The sequence below is a fragment of the Aptenodytes patagonicus genome, chromosome 2 (assembly GCF_965638725.1).
Source record: "Aptenodytes patagonicus chromosome 2, bAptPat1.pri.cur, whole genome shotgun sequence".
NCBI classification, from domain to species: Eukaryota; Metazoa; Chordata; class Aves; order Sphenisciformes; family Spheniscidae; genus Aptenodytes; species Aptenodytes patagonicus.
Genome location: NC_134950.1, coordinates 122,467,791 through 122,483,300, shown reverse-complemented (window position 1 = coordinate 122,483,300; position 15,510 = coordinate 122,467,791). Strand labels below are relative to the sequence as shown.

The window sequence follows — 15,510 nt, the reverse complement described above, 5'->3', positions numbered from 1 at the left end:
AAAAGAGACAGCAATGAAAAAAATTATGGTAATTTAACTCAGAATGATCTTTCCTTTGTAGTTTGCACATTACTTTTGCAGATACATCTATTAATAACCTGTAGGAATCAGCTTCTATTTACGTAGCACTTTTTTTCCCAAAGGGTCTCTGAGTGCTTTGCTAACCTTGGGGATCATTTCATTCTTTCCTGACAAGTAAGGCTCAGTTTCACCTTTATAGCAAACTTCAGGCAAAGGATGGGGAGAGAGGAATACTGAGCCAATCCGCTCCTGCAGAGCCCCCAGCTCCCAAAGTGGGCTGCTGAGTCCAGCAGAAGGTCTCCTGCCACACGCAGGTATTGTTACTCTAGTGCCTGAGGCTCACTTTGTCCTTCTCTCCCTGCCTCCCCTCTGGCTGCGCAGAAGGAGCTCCAGCAATCAAGGTTCACACTGTTCCTGTGTGGTGATGCTCTCAGTTCCCACTCCATCAGCACTGAGCTCATCTCGAGCAATGTCTATGGTGTTAAATGAATTATTTATTCAATTTAATTAAGAAGTACTGGAAGCCTCTGGGAATGCTGGGGAGAGAAATCCTGCTTGACTGTTACTGTTATTTCTCTACGGTTTTTTTGGACTACAGGGGCACCTACAGGCACCACCAAGACTAGTTCTCATTACGCTAGGTGCTGTAGTAGTATTCAGAGTTGTAGCTCAGTGTTATCCAGTTAAAGGACAAGAGGCAATAGGCACACACTGAAATACAGGAAATTGCATTTAAATATGCGTGGTCAAAGACTAACACAGGTTGCCCAGAGAGGTTGTGGAGTCTCCATCCTTGGGGATATTCAAAACCTGACCAGACATGGTCCTGAACAACCTGCTCTAGTTGACCCAGATTAGAGCAGGAGGGCTGGACCAAGTGGTCCAGTGGTCCCTTCTAACTCAAGCTATTCTGTGCTTCTGTACACTTACATAGAGCAAAATACAGAACATATTCCCTGGTGCTTGCAGTCACAGGTCAAAGTTGGAGGAAGCAGTGGCAGAGCGAAGCACCCTGTTCTGTCCACAGTTACCAGACAGGTTAATCAAAGAATTAGGATTCATTCCAGGGCCTGTTCTGATGGCCCACCCATGAGACCATACTGGGAAGAGAATATGGAGGGCCAGGAACTGCCTCCCATTCAGGGCTCAGTTGTTACAATGGGCTTCAACATTGCTCAGTGCATGTCTGAGTTTGGCTTTTATAGAATACTCAATGGGAAAATGAAAGAGAAGTTTTCATGTGAACATAATATTATCTATATATAATATATATATGTGTGTGTGTGTATGTATATATGGGGTCATCCTGCCTCAGGTATAGGCTTTCAACTCTTGGAATAGTTTCATGGACTACCTATATGTAAGAGCACTGCCAGAGTTATCATCCATAAGTTTTTCTAGTGCCTTTTGTAACTTCTTTGCAGCAAGCTGAATGGCTCCAGGTGCAGTAATACTACAGGTATACCATTTAGACAAACAATGATCGTCTTCAGTGCTCAGCTCCTGGAGCTGTTCATTCAATGCTGACGGTCCCTGTGGGACTCTGGAGCAAATACTTTCTGTGAAGCAAATACTTTTTCAATGGATTTGACTTCAAAAGCAGTTTCTAGTAGCTGAAAAACCTGACCCAAAAAATTACTACTGAAATCACAGAGAACACTGTTATTTCAGCAGATGCCTGGCCATATTGCAATTAAAATTTATGGTCTCAAGCCTCTCCACTCTTATGTGTCTTAATCAGAAATAACTGTCAAAATCAACAGGATGATGTTGATGTAAACCTTGTATTCAGAGGAAAACCTGGCCTTTTTAATGAATTGTTTAGCATTCATACCCATACTTCTTTGTAGCCCTGGCACATTGGAAACAGTATATTAGGAGGGCTAGAAGAATCTGACCGTCTGTGAGTGACCAAGAGTAAAATCTCTACAAAAGATTTTTCTAACAACGCTAATAATCAGGGCAGTGTTAGGTGTGTAAATGAGCCAAAGGCCTGGTCTGCAAAGTTGGCACAAAATGTAGCTTTGTCAAGATCAAACCGTTCTGTGACAACTTGCCACCTTCCAGTTCAGTTTTCAGTGATGTGACAAACTCTCACCCTTTTAGTTTTGTTGTGATCTTGTAGAAATGCTTAGTTTAATAAAATACAACCGCTTTTGATGTTATTGCTTGATATTGGCTTTCGTATGTATTATCTTCCATATTTTGTATTAAATAATATTAGATAATATATAAACATAATATTGCAGATATGTGACATTTGAGACATTAATTTGATGCAAAGTCTAAGCAAAATTAATCAAGATAGTACAGTTGGCACAAAGTTTTTGTTATTGACATGATAGTAGTAAGCCAACTCTTAAAATCCATACAATAATAGCTTCAAAACAAATTTCTTTAGAATTTTAATTTCTTGAGGAATTTCACTTTTCAGCTCCACTTCAGAATGTTTTAATATTCATTTGTTTAGTGTCAGAATTGCCTGTGGAAGAGGCCTTAGTCCAAATCAGTTCTGATTATAGTAAATAAGAATTTTCACAGAAGAAGCTCCACTGCCTTGAAACCGTTTTTGGACTTTGCCTTTGAAGATGCCGTTTTCAAGCATATCTCAAGCTCCTCTTTTCAATAGTGCCACAGGAAATCCCAGTTCTGCTCTTGTGTCAAATTTCCTTCCAGTACAAAGGACTGTCACAAGGCCTTCTGTGTCAGTTAAGCCTCAGATTCAAGTTACGTGGACAATTTTGCTTAAATGATATAATTTGCTTTTACCACTGGGGAAATCTTTATAATACGTCATGTCAATGTTTGATGCTAAAGACACTATTCTGAATAAGAAAATAATGCTAAATAATTAACCATATTCATCTTCACTAATCAGTAGAGCCTCAGTGAGTCCTGTTTATTAAACTCATTTTTGTTCCTTATGTGTGTGCTCAAGAGTATAAAATTACGAACAAAAATAGCATCAGCATTTGTAAAATCTCTAGAGAAAACCAGCTACTGGTGTACTTGACAACAGGGAGAACAGCTGGAGAGTCTAATACCCACCTCCTCCAGCCACATAAAAAACAAAAATTCTGGCAGACTGACTAAGGCTTATGCTCCATACTTCTTCCTAATTTTGTCCCTATAATGTGATTTTCTCTGTAAGACACAAATATCTTGCTTTTTTTTATTACTTTTTTTTTTGGTTAACATGTGACACTAAGCTCTGTATTTCCTCTTATGCAATGACCAGTTTAACAAGCAACTACCTTCACTCAACGTTTCTGCGGCTTCTTTCTTATCACTGCCGACATACCAAATCTGTCTTCCTATTTGTAGGCTAGAAGCAGGGAGAATAGAAGTGAGATAAGTATGTCCCTAAGCTGAAACTGTGCTCCTTCTCTCCTGGGACCAGCTATCCAGTATGTCCATTTAAGCAGAGCTGCTGGCAGAAAGTGAAAATAAACTATACTGGTCATTTTACATAGCGAAAGACATCTAACTTGGAGTCCCAGTTACACTGTTTCCGAACTGGTAGGTAGAAATCATAGAAGAGGAGGACTGGGAGTATCAGTTCAGATACTGCAGGCAGAAAACCCATGCTGCCTGGGGAAAGTTCTGTAACCTCTAAGCATGTGAGTCAAGGTCCAGCCTTCTGAGCAAGGATTTGACATCAGCATAGTAGAAAACAAAAACTGTACAGGGATGATAACAGACCGAAGTAGAAAACAGAGATGAAAGTCCAAAATTAATGATGTTTTTTTGAAAAGTTATATTGTTATATTGTAAATATTATATGGCACTGTACATAAAACTTAAGGCTCTGACATCCATTCAAAGATACCTCACAACAAGCCATGACTAGTGGATTAGCATCTATCACTGTAGCACAGAGAAGCCTTCTGTTTGATTAACTGTAGGCAGGAATATGCGTATCAGCAGACATCAGTGACAAGAGATACAAACCAAAATAAAACGGCAAAAGCACGAACAAAAGTTAAAGGAAAGAAAACTGAACAACTTCTAAAACAGGATATTCAGGTAATCCTACAGATTTCTGAGCAAACTGCTTCCCTGTGCTGAGAGAGGAAGATGCTCCTTTCTCTTCTAGCATTGTACTTGTACATATTCAGCAAAGCTGGGAATGCAGATTCTGATCTAACCTGCCGCTTGCAGATGCTATTGCTCTGGCATGAAGAAGAAAATGTAGCCAGTGAGTATTTTATGGCAGGGATGAAAGCTAATTCAATATTCAGATATGCAGACAATACAATAGAAATAATATTCTCATAAGGCATTAGGCTAATTAAAGTATTATAAACTCTCTATCAGATTATCCTCTTTATTCTAGTGGTCCACTGGTGTTAGCATCCCTCACTGTCATTGCACATGGAAATCCCACAGAGACTAATTAAATTTTCCTGGCTTGCAATAAGAATACAGGGGATTATTTTTAAATCCTATTTTTACCTCTATGGATAAGATGTGACCAAAAGCACAAACATGCTTATGTCACCTCCTCATAACTCAGTCTTCCTCTAGCGTTTCGGAAGTGTATACCAGAGCCTGGAAATCAGGGAACCATGGCATTTCCACCAGCAGTTTGTCGACTGCAGCAGGAGTAGTCTGGACAGGCCATAGCACATGGGTATAGGTGAGAAGAGAATCAATGGCTTCATTCATAGCTAGAACTTGAGAAGAGGAGCCTGAATATGGTTATGACAGATTAACACCTACCAGTCTTTCTGAGAAGATAAAAAGGCAGTTGTCAGCTCTGGCTGCTCTACAGTGACAGAGTAAGGGCATTTGCCAAGGGCAAATGCAATGATGTGGGTGATGGATTCACATATAATATCAGGAAGTGTAGCATTTGATGTGATGGCTTGAGCAAGAGATCCCCCAGACTAATTTAAGATACACATCTTAGGGCTGATATGTATCCCTTTTTAATTTGCAGAATCAAGCCAAGACGTCGTAAAAACCCAGGCACACCTTTTAAACCTGGTCAGTTCAGTGAAGAACCAGGCACATAACATCAGAGGCTATATTCCCTACTTGTTTTGTCATTATTTGTTCATGGAAAGAGTAGGTAACGCTGAGTGAATATCGATCTTTCAGAGAGCAAGCTGTTCGTACTGCATGTATTTTCTAAGCACCTCCTTCTGCTTCAGAACATTAGGAATATTTGCATGAAAATAGAAAATCTTTGGTTTTGAAGAGCCTGTGTTCCTCTGCTGCTTGTTCAACGCATCAGGTTTAAAGGCTAAAACCTGCATTTGTTCCTGTGTACCCCCGCATTAAGGACTTAGTCCTTAGTATCATACAGAATAGCATTTATGAGTGCGACGGTCCTGCTGAAAGCAATCAGTCTCCTTGTTCATGTACTGATTTTGCTGGATTAGGACAAGAGTGCTTTGGAAGTTAGGAATTGAAGCTCTGACTCCCTTGACTTCCATGAAGCTACTCCAGCTTAGCAAAGGTATAACAGAGATGTCTGAGCACTAGTCTTGGGTTTTGAGTGCCTAATAATGGCTCAGACAATTGTTGCAATGTCATACTGGTTGTGGCCATTGCTGGGAAAATAAGTAGTGTGAACTAGCGAGTTCCCTAGAAACAAAGAACGTTTTGTTTCCTTTTAAATCTGGTTCCTATCTAACCCAGAAACAGCTGTCAGTTTTTTTGAATCTGCTAGTTGAAGCTCAGGCTGTCTGTTGTTCTGCAAATAATTATGATGCTGGACAGATGAGTGGAATGGGAAATGTAACCACCTTCTCTTTGACACCTTAGGACTGCTTCCCAGCTCAAGGAATGGGTGGGCATCAGCTCCGTCTGCTCGGATGACTCAGCCCCACTCACTGGCACTGACACTACTGGAAAGAGTTAATGCGGTTCTGCTGACTCACGGAGGCAGATGAATCTCTTTTCCTGTTTTGATATACAGCAAGTGTCTCACCGGAGAAGAGACAGCAGGCAAGGGTTCCCAAACAGGGGCATGCATATGACTAATAGGCAGACCATTGCAAGTGGTACCTGAGTGCTGCTTGAGAACTCAAGGGTCTCCGCTTCTGCACACCAATAGCTACAGCAGCTCTGGGAGCCCCAGTCTAAGGTGTTGATGCACAGTCTGGAGGCAGGGAGGGGCTTATTTTTTACTGCTAATTGTACTGATGATGTTGATACTGCTGTGCTTTAAATGTCACTGTTGTGTCTCATGCAGCATCTCCAAAGTATCACAATTCATCTCAGCTTGCTCTGCCAAAAGTCCTAGCCAAGGCCTGTGCATCTTCCCTATTGTAATCTCCTCTCTGGCTAGAGCACCTGGAACTGTCTTAAGTTCATTCATTTGGGCACATCACCAAGTTTTCCACAGTCCTCTGTCATTTCTCCTCTTCCACTGCTCCAAATTCAAACTCCTTGTTCTCCCTTTCAAAGCCCTTCACAATTCAATCCTGCCTCATACGAGTCCTGGTATTCGTTATCCTTCCACCGACCCTCGCTTTGTCGATTGCAGCCTCCATTTTTGCTTCTCAATTCTACACTTCCCTTTATGACTGGGAAGAAAATCCTGCAGTGAAACCAGTAATGTCCTTGCTGTAGACTCCTTTACAACGTCTCTGTCACGTATCTCATAGCATTGAAGCACCAGCTAATAACAGCAAGGCAGAGGATGGTCAGGGCTGCAGGTTGGCTAAGGAGCTGCACACAGAATCTGTATCACACCCCCTCCTTTGAACTCTGATTCTCACCCACTTGTTTTCTTGAAAAGTTCTTTAGGATACCGACTGTCATCGACAATGTCTTGTGTTTGTGTGTCTTCTGTGCAGTATGGCAAAACGATGCTTAAATGACCTGTGAACTAGCTTGTCTTCCTCTCCTGTGGAACAGGATTGCTTCACAGTCCAAGTGTCTTGCAACTTCCCAGGGAAGCAGGATTTTGTATTTTATAGATGGGTTTTAAAACCACAGAGGGACTGAGGCCACAGTGGAAGCTCATGGGAGTGCCAAACCCACGTCTGCTTAGTGCAGACTAATACCAGATTAATGCACCTGTCTCCCTTTTCTACACAGAGATAAATAACAGTAAAGGCAAGCCCTAGGGCCATGTTCAGAACAGGCTGGGAAACACTCAAAGTATTTGCAGAACTAAATGCTTTCCAGGGAGCTATTTTTCAATGTATTGGTGTAGTAAATGTTTAGATTTTCCAAAGGCAAACTCATAAAACAGTCATTGAGAAATGCTATTTTATGTCCAAATATTTTGCAGAACAATTTAATATGTAATCACACAAAATGTTTTCGCATTCCTAGTATCTCCACAGCATCAGCATTAAACAACTACTGCTTTAGCTGACATCGCTTTTCCCTCAAGAACGGCTGTGACATGTCAGGGTTTGCCCAGAACCCCGGGGATCATTCAGATGTCCAGAACATCTGTGCTTCATGAACACACAAAGCTTGACACCTGGTCAAACCCACCCTACAATGGCCTTTAGCAACCTGGCAGAAAGTAGAGTCCCGAGTCCTGCAATGTGTATACTCTGGTGGGAACAAAGGTATTATATTGCCCTTTAACCCTATCTGAGGCTTCTTAAAAATGACTCAGATTGCCAGTCTCAATTCTGCCTGCACAGACCATTTAATTTGGATTCATTATCTTTATCAACATATCAGATCATAAATTTGCCAGTTTCAGCCAAGCTCCGACATTGAACAGGTTTACTGGTGAAATAAATAGGAGGCAAAATAAGTTATAGTCAGGCTCCTGGCTAATAAAATTTAAAATAAGCAAGCATGGTAGTTACAAGACAAAATAAATGTAGTCCAGGGCTGAATCTTGCCTAAGCTTTAGAAGTTCAGTTGGGAGGAAGTCTCACAGGAGTGAGGGTCTTATTCCACCTGCAAGTGGGAACCTAGGCAAGAACGTGAATCCAGTCTTCCTAGAACACTGCTTCAGGTCAAAACCCATCTTAAAAACTTCATTGTATAAATGGAATACATGAAAGTACTGCATTTATCACTCTTTGTAGGCCAACTAGATCTAACCAACCTATATCATAGTTTTTTTTCTATTTTGCAATTACCTCAAGCCAGTCTGGTCTTGTTTTAAGATCACCTTCCGCTGTGGAGGTGCAAAGTTTGTTCTTTGGACCACTCCTCTCTTACACCCATTTCCACTGATTCTTCTTTTCCTGTCATTTCTTTTTGATCTTTGTCTAAAAGCCTCAACCTATATAAAGCATGCTACAAAAAAAGCTCTGAAAGTTTATTAATACATTCCCTTTAGCACTCTCTGCATATATTTCACACTTATCTTTAGATTTGAAACAGTATTTTTAGTCTGTGCTAGTACAACACAGAGTCTAACAGAGTTCTGGATATGAGCTCCTAAGTACTCCTCAAAGTTCACAGACCCCTCATCCTGCAGGCCCCCAATCTTACTGATACCACCTGACGCTCTGAACAATGTTTTCCCGATTTGTAGCAATCGCATTTGCAGCTGGATTAGACTTTGTAGTAATTGCCATGGATAACTCCTTCAGTACTTCTTTCGGATTCCTGATGGCAGTTGCTTTCTCTTGGTCCACACTCCCATCAGCTGCGTGGTTTGCAGACCGCAGGAGCCCCGCTAGAGCCCATCTTGACATGCAGTGGCTAAATAGCCCTAGCCTAGCCCTCGCTGCTCAAACCCTCTCACCTTCCCTGCTGCCTTGCCTCGCTCCCTCAGCTACGCAAGCACAGCTTTTGCAGGAGTGTGTGGTAATCCGGATAAGGGGTTAAAGATTGGGGTTAAGGTTGGGCTGAAAATGTTTATGATATTTTAATGAAAAAGGGCATGTATATCAAAGGTGTTATTTTCAAATAGCAGTCATCTGCCCCAGCTCTTTTATGGCTTCAGGGACTTCTGTGTTTGTATAACTGAGAGGGTGGTGTGGAGGCAATATCTGCTGCTGATAGAAATGCATGTCAAATGATGAGCTTAGTGTCTTTGCTGAGATAGGTGTGTTGACTTCTCTGGAGAGATCATGCCCTTATTCTCAGCCTGCTTGCCAACTGGCTGTTCCCTTTGTCTGGGCTTCTGATATTCATATAGAGGGTGGTACAAAACCCTGGCTTGTTCCATGCAGCGCATGATCTCTGTTCTCTGCGGATAAATCTTTCTGACATGATGTAGTGGTAGCAAGCTGCTTAGTCCAACCAGCTTCTACTATCTGTTTCAGAAGCTTCAGTGGCCTTTAAGCGTTTCATCACAAATATTTTCTGACAAATCCACAAGAATACCAAGCAAGAAGGAGGAGAGTGAAGGTTCTGATCACTGTGCTCACAATCAAAGCAACATGTCGGTGGGCAGTATGAAACATCTCTTAGCTACTTCCTCAACCAGCAAACCACTGATTATCAATGACTCTTCAAAGAGCATATTCCACAGCCATCGTAAGATCAGCTCACTTCCTTACGTCACTGAGATTCTCCCCCCACATCAGCTGTGAAACCATTAGCCAACCAAGCCTTCTAAATTATATCACAGAAACATTTTTCCTCAGCTGGGAATAAGTATCTCTCAGAACAATCCCCAGGATGATTGGATCCTACTCCTTTCACAGAACTGAAACTGCTCTTTTCTGAAAGGAGTCAAGCACCAACTTCTTTCTCCTGACCCTGCCTCCCTCTTCAGCTGCTGACTGTGAAATTCTCCTTATTTACCTGGCACTTTTACAGAGATCGGTAATGCATCGCTATACTTACTTGCTCCTAACATCTTTTTTCCTGTAATTGACAGTAGGTATCTTTCCACAGAAAACTATCTCTGTGATGTTACAGCTGGGTATCCAACCCTTTACTCCGCTACTTTCCCATCTTCTCTCCCACATGCAACTCCTTTCAGAAATGACAACCTCAAAAGCGCATCCTCTATCAAGAAAAGTTCCACAGTTATTCCCTTCCTTCAGTGCAGATCAGCATAAGTTTGCTGAATTGAGGAACGCTGCCTGAGGATCACAAGATTTGACTTGAATCCAATTATGGATTTCCTTCTGGAATCTGTACCTGCTTAGGGTCAGTTTCCACTAGCTGCAATGAGACTTCAGGCTCTAAAACAGCACCCTTGTGAGATGCAATTTTAAGGCACTTGGGCAGAAATACTTATTCTTGATTTCATCTTACTTGAAGTATTTCACAAGCGATACTTTCATAAAAATGGTTAGTTAAAATGTCATTAAAACAACTCTCAAAGATTCTGATTGTCCTTTACCATTAGTCTTCATCCTCCCAACAGCTCTGCAGTCTGTCTCATGAAACTCCTACTATCTTGTTACCTCACTATTCCCTTCTAAAATTTTATCATTATAGCCCACTTCACACCTCCTCTACCACATTGACAAATGCTACTGTGACCTACAGTGCATATTATAGTTCTAGTTACATCTATAGAATCAAACCTGCAAAATCTACATCCTGATCTGCCTGTGACTTATGGGTCACCTTTGGCTGGCCCCTGATTTCTTCATGCTTCAGCCTCCCCAGACATAAAATTACCTTGTTCTTTGAGATTTATGGCTGAAAACCACAGAACAGAGCTATGTATTAATACTACTTATAAAGAGTTTTGAAGTGTGCTGCAACCTCTTTGAATGACTGAGTCCATGCAGAGATTAAGTATATCTGATAGATCTATAAATGAAATATCTGTAAAGGGCCTTGTTGGACCCTGACTATCAACCAATGATCTAACATTCTTTCTGCTTCTTCTACTCGCTTGCTCAATTATTCCTTGATGAAGAGGAACAGATATGAGGCACCCATGCATCTCCAACCTGGAATAAATTGACCTCTTTTAGTTCTTTGCCATGGTAGTCTAAATGATGCTAAATGCATTTAACCTTCCTGTGGCAGGTTATCTTTTCTTGCAGGAAAAGAAACTTAGCTCAACTCTCCCTCCCCAAACTTCTTCGCAAATACTCCTGACTGCATTCAGCTGGGTGCTGGGAGTTGGGACCAAAAGAACTGAAGCTCTGCCTGAGAACGTTTGCCACCCACATACTGCAACAGTGTTGAGGAGCTAAATCTTTTTTATGAGGCTTAGTTTCATTTCCAGTCCTTTGTGCCAAAATCCCAATGCAATGTAATTTGCGCATGAGTGGTCGCACAGTTTTGGCATTATTTGCTACACACTAGCCCTCTCTTAATCTAGTTTTGGGTCTATAGACATACTACAACAGAAAAACTTACAGCCACACAAATGCATGGGACTGTGGATATGACAAAGGACATCAGGAGATGCACGTAGAGACATATTCAAGGGACAATAAAAAGTATCAGAGAACTCTTAAATAAGAGACAGTGAAATAGCGCTTGAAAATTGTAATAACTGTATTGTAACATCTGAGCAAAAACCCAGAACTGGAACTGGACAACTTGCTTTGAACACTTCATCAGGCATGTTTCTCTATAATAAGCCAAATTAAAAACCTAGCCAAACTATAGACATCTGGCAGACAATACTCTTTGGGCTAATTTGGGACTGAACACAAGTCCATTTTGGTGCTCAGGTCTCTTTTGAATAGAAGGCAAGCAACTCTGGATTTTGTTACAATATATTTAGGCAAGGGTTTTGAAAGAAAACTGATTCACTACCTTCGTTCATGTTGAATTATAGCAAATCTAAAATTTACTCTCTACCCTCATTTACTACCCTCACTCATCTGAAAGACTTGAGAGGGGTATTACAGGAACTCATTCTCCAAGTGAGAACATGTCCATGTGTTGCTTTGATGTGGGACCATGTCTGACATGGGACCAATGCCAACCTCAAAGGAGCGCCTTACGGAGTTCAGTTCTGTCGTTCACATAAATTGTCCCATATATACTTGGGAAAGCCTAGTTTTTGTACTCGTGTCTCCCTTTTGCATCTGTATTTGTAAAAAAAGGGCTGCAAGGGCAAAGAAGAGAGTCCCAGTTCTGGATGCTTGCCAGGAAAATGTAACTCTATCCCACTCCCTGCCCAAGGTAAAGGCTAAGAAATGTTCACCATTTGTGTCATCCAGTTCTGTCCCTCCCTGAGGCTCCAAGTGTCAAACTGCAACACAGCAAGCCTCAACCTGTGTCAAGAGTAGTACTACAGCCAGCACAGGGTCATGAAACAAGCTGGAGTATCTAGATTGATTATAAACTACCATGCTTGTAAAGCAGCCTTTCGAAAAATGCAGCCAAGTCTCACAGTTACCACACTTGGTAGCTTTGTGCTCCTTGTAATAAGCTTCCACGTTTAAATCTTTGCTACAGGGACCGACTGCACCCATCTGTGGGATGCCTTGCGCCTCAGCCCAGGCCAGGCTGTGGATGCCCGGCTGCGGGAGCAGCTCCTGGGGCTGAGCCCGGGCGTGCAGAGCACCGCTGGAAGGGCCCAGCCACCGCACCCTATCCGACAGTTTAAACTCTCTTCTTCCGCGTCTCCCTCGTCCCCTTCCCGTCCTATAAAGTCGAAATGAAAGTGTGTGCAGTCGGTTCCTGGATGCTCTTCCTCCATCTGCGCCCCTCACCCCAGCCCGAGGCGGCGGCGGGAGGGCGCTGCCCGCAGCCAGCCTCTTTCCCTCGCCCCTGCCCCCCTAAGAGGGAGAGAAGCTACTGCCACAGCAGCCCCGCGGGCGGCCGCCCCACAGCTGCCCTCTCGGCCAGAAGAGGCGGGAAGGGAGGGACCCGGCGGGCTCGGGGCACAGGGCGCTGCCCGCCGCGGCACCGCCCGCCCGCCGCTCCCGTCCCCAGGCGGCGGGGAAGCTCTCGCCCCTGCCGCGGGGACGGCGGCGGAGCTGGGTGGGGGGGGCGTCTCAGCTCTCCTAGGCGAAGCGGGGAACCGGCGCGGTGGCGGCGGGCGGCACGGGAGAGCGGTCCCCGCCTGAGGGGAGAGGGGCCGCCTCTGTCTGCGGGTGCCCCGAGGGAGGGAGGCGCTGCCTACCCAAGGAGGGCAGCTGCCCCGCCGCGGGGCGGGGGCGCTTGGCCCGCACCTCAGAGCGCGGCAAGCGGGGCTGGCCGGGCGCACGGCTCCTCCCGCCGGGGAGCTGCCGGGCCGGGCCGGGCCGGGCCGGGCCGGGGGCGGAGGAGGCGGGGAAGGGGGGAGCCGCTGCCGTCACCGAGGCTCCCGGCTCGCTCGCCTCGCCGCCGCGGCAGCCCCAGCCCCGCTCCCACCCCCTCGCCTGCCCCCACCCTCCTTCCCTTTCTCTCGCTCTCTCGGTGAGAGCAGTGTGCCTCCCTTCCCAGATGGCAGCCGGCAGCGCCATGCAGCCTCCCGTTCCTCCTCCTCCTCTCCCTACTCTCCGGCTCTAAGTCAATGCCATGCTGCCGCTGCTCCTCCCGGCACTGCTGGCCGCCTGCCTGCCGCCCTGCCAGGGCTGGAGCCCCTCGGCGGCTGCCAGCGGGCAGGAGGAGCAGGAGCAAGAGCTCTTCTTGCCCCCTGTCAACTCCTCCCGCTCCTTGGCCAGCCTCGAGATGGACCTCGACGGGGCAGCAAGCAAGGAGGAAGGCAGCACCGCTAGCCCGGGCACGCCGGCTGGCCCTAGCCAAGAGCCTTTCCCTTCCGCTCCCACCTCCTCCGGGCAGCAGCAGCAGCAACAGCAGCGTCCCCAGCCGCAGGGGCAGCCGCAGCCCGCCGAGGACCCGCACTGCAATATCAGCGTGCAGCGGCAGATGCTGAGCTCGCTGCTGGTGCGCTGGAGCCGCCCGCTGGGCATCCAGTGCGACCTCCTGCTCTTCTCCACCAACAGCCACGGGCGGGCCTTCTTCTCCGCCGCCTTCCACCGCGTGGGGCCGCCGCTGCTCATCGAGCACCTGGGGCTGGCGGCCGGCGGCGCCCAGCAGGACTTGCGCCTCTGCGTGGGCTGCAGCTGGGTGCGGGGCAGGCGGGTCGGGCGCCTGCGGGGCGCCGCGCCCCAGGCCGCCGCTGCTGCCGCCGCCGCTGCCTCCTCCTCGCTCTCCTACCCGCCGGCGGCGGAGCCCGGCCAGTACTGGCTCCAAGGGGAGCCGCTGAATTTCTGCTGCCTGGATTTCAGCCTGGAGGAGCTGAAGGGGGAGCCGGGCTGGCGGATGAACCGCAAGCCCATCGAGTCTACCCTGGTGGCTTGTTTCATGACTCTGGTCATCATCGTGTGGAGCGTGGCCGCCCTCATCTGGCCGGTGCCCATCATCGCCGGCTTCCTGCCCAACGGCATGGAGCAGCGCCGCAGCGCCGCCGCCGCCGCCGGCACCGCCGCCGCCGCCAAGTAGCCTCTCCCGGTGATTCCCCCCTTCCCTTCGTCGTGCGGCGTGGAGGGACGCGGGGCGGCCGCCTCCCGCCGGGCCGGACTCTGCCGTGTTTTTCTTGTTTGAAGGGTGTCGCAGGTGCGCGGCGGGACGCCGCCGGCCCGGGCGGCCGTGGGGCGCGCGGGGCCGCCTCAGGGCCCGGCCCGCCCTGAGGGGAGCAGCTCCGCCGCGCCAGCCGCCCCGCCGCCGGCGGAGACGACCAAATCCTGTGTGCTGGTTTTATATCTTTAGTACCCGTTTTAAACGAACCTTTTAGTAAAAAAGAAGAAAAAAAAAAAAGAAAAAGCCCCCCCCAAATCAACGCAGGAAATAAAAGACCCTCCCATTCAACCGCGTTTGTTGTAGTTGGAGTAGCTTTTTTGTATATGAATACAGTTGGAGTGGGTTTTTTCTTTATTTACAGAAAGGAAAGTCTCTTTGGCAGGATCAAGAACTGAAGCAGCATATATATATATATTGTTATTGCTGAAGCTGAACTTTAACGAGCCTTTTACACTGTATTTCCCAGTTAAGATAGTGTGTATTTATTATTGTAGCTCCGCGTTATTTGGCTTTTAATACAGAGGTTTTCCTTCTGGAGCCACCGCAGCCTTTTGTCGGTCTGTTTTTGCCAGGGTGGAACAGAGGGTTTGGCCGATTTCCCCATCGGCAAACCGGCTGCGAAGCTCCTTTCCCCATGAGATCATATTACTTGGGTCGTTGGTGGAAAAAGGAGAATCCCAAACCCTTTCTGAATGGTGTTTGTCCTGTCCTTACAGTAGCTTTCGGTTTATATGCCTACATCAGGGTGGGGTGGGAAGGGGAACATGTCTGTGCCAGAGATCCTCCAAGGCGATTTACTTAGCACCGCTCCACAGACTATGGCTTTCTCCTCGGTTTGAGGTCGGGTGGTTTCGGTCCTGGGAAGATGAGGCCCACTCTTTGAGATGTGTTAAAAGCAGCCCGGGGGCAAGTCTCTGACATCCACAAAGTGCATTCCTCAAAAACAACTCAGATGCAGTGTATTTGTTGAGGGCATGGTAATACCGTACCTCTTTTTGATCTACCAGTCCGCAGGTTTGCTCACAGAAAGCCTGTGGGGTGGAGAGGAGGCAGGAGCTGCCGGTCCAGAACTAGATTACGGCTGCCACTGTGCAAGCATGCAAGGAAGAAAGATTTGCAAGATTTCTTCTTTCTTGTTAATTATTTCAGTTGCATAGCCTGAAATATCGTTTG

The 15,510-nt window shown here is 46.2% G+C and overlaps 1 protein-coding gene and 1 long non-coding RNA gene across 2 annotated transcripts in view; both read left to right on the top strand.

The window, feature by feature from the left end:
- The window catches only part of LOC143156871 (uncharacterized), a 53,700-nt gene extending 41,195 nt beyond the window's left edge, over nucleotides 1–12,505 (top strand). The window contains exon 3 of the long non-coding RNA XR_012994700.1: nucleotides 12,286–12,505. This is a non-coding gene — a long non-coding RNA (uncharacterized LOC143156871). The remainder of the gene's footprint in view (nucleotides 1–12,285) is intronic.
- Nucleotides 12,506–13,197: 692 nt separating this feature from the next.
- On the top strand, nucleotides 13,198–14,411 carry TMEM158 (transmembrane protein 158). The gene has a single exon (XM_076331029.1). It carries the CDS (start codon nucleotides 13,333–13,335, stop codon nucleotides 14,257–14,259), a length of 927 nt encoding a protein of 308 aa, XP_076187144.1. The 5' UTR covers nucleotides 13,198–13,332; the 3' UTR covers nucleotides 14,260–14,411.
- The last annotated feature ends 1,099 nt before the right edge of the window (nucleotides 14,412–15,510 follow it).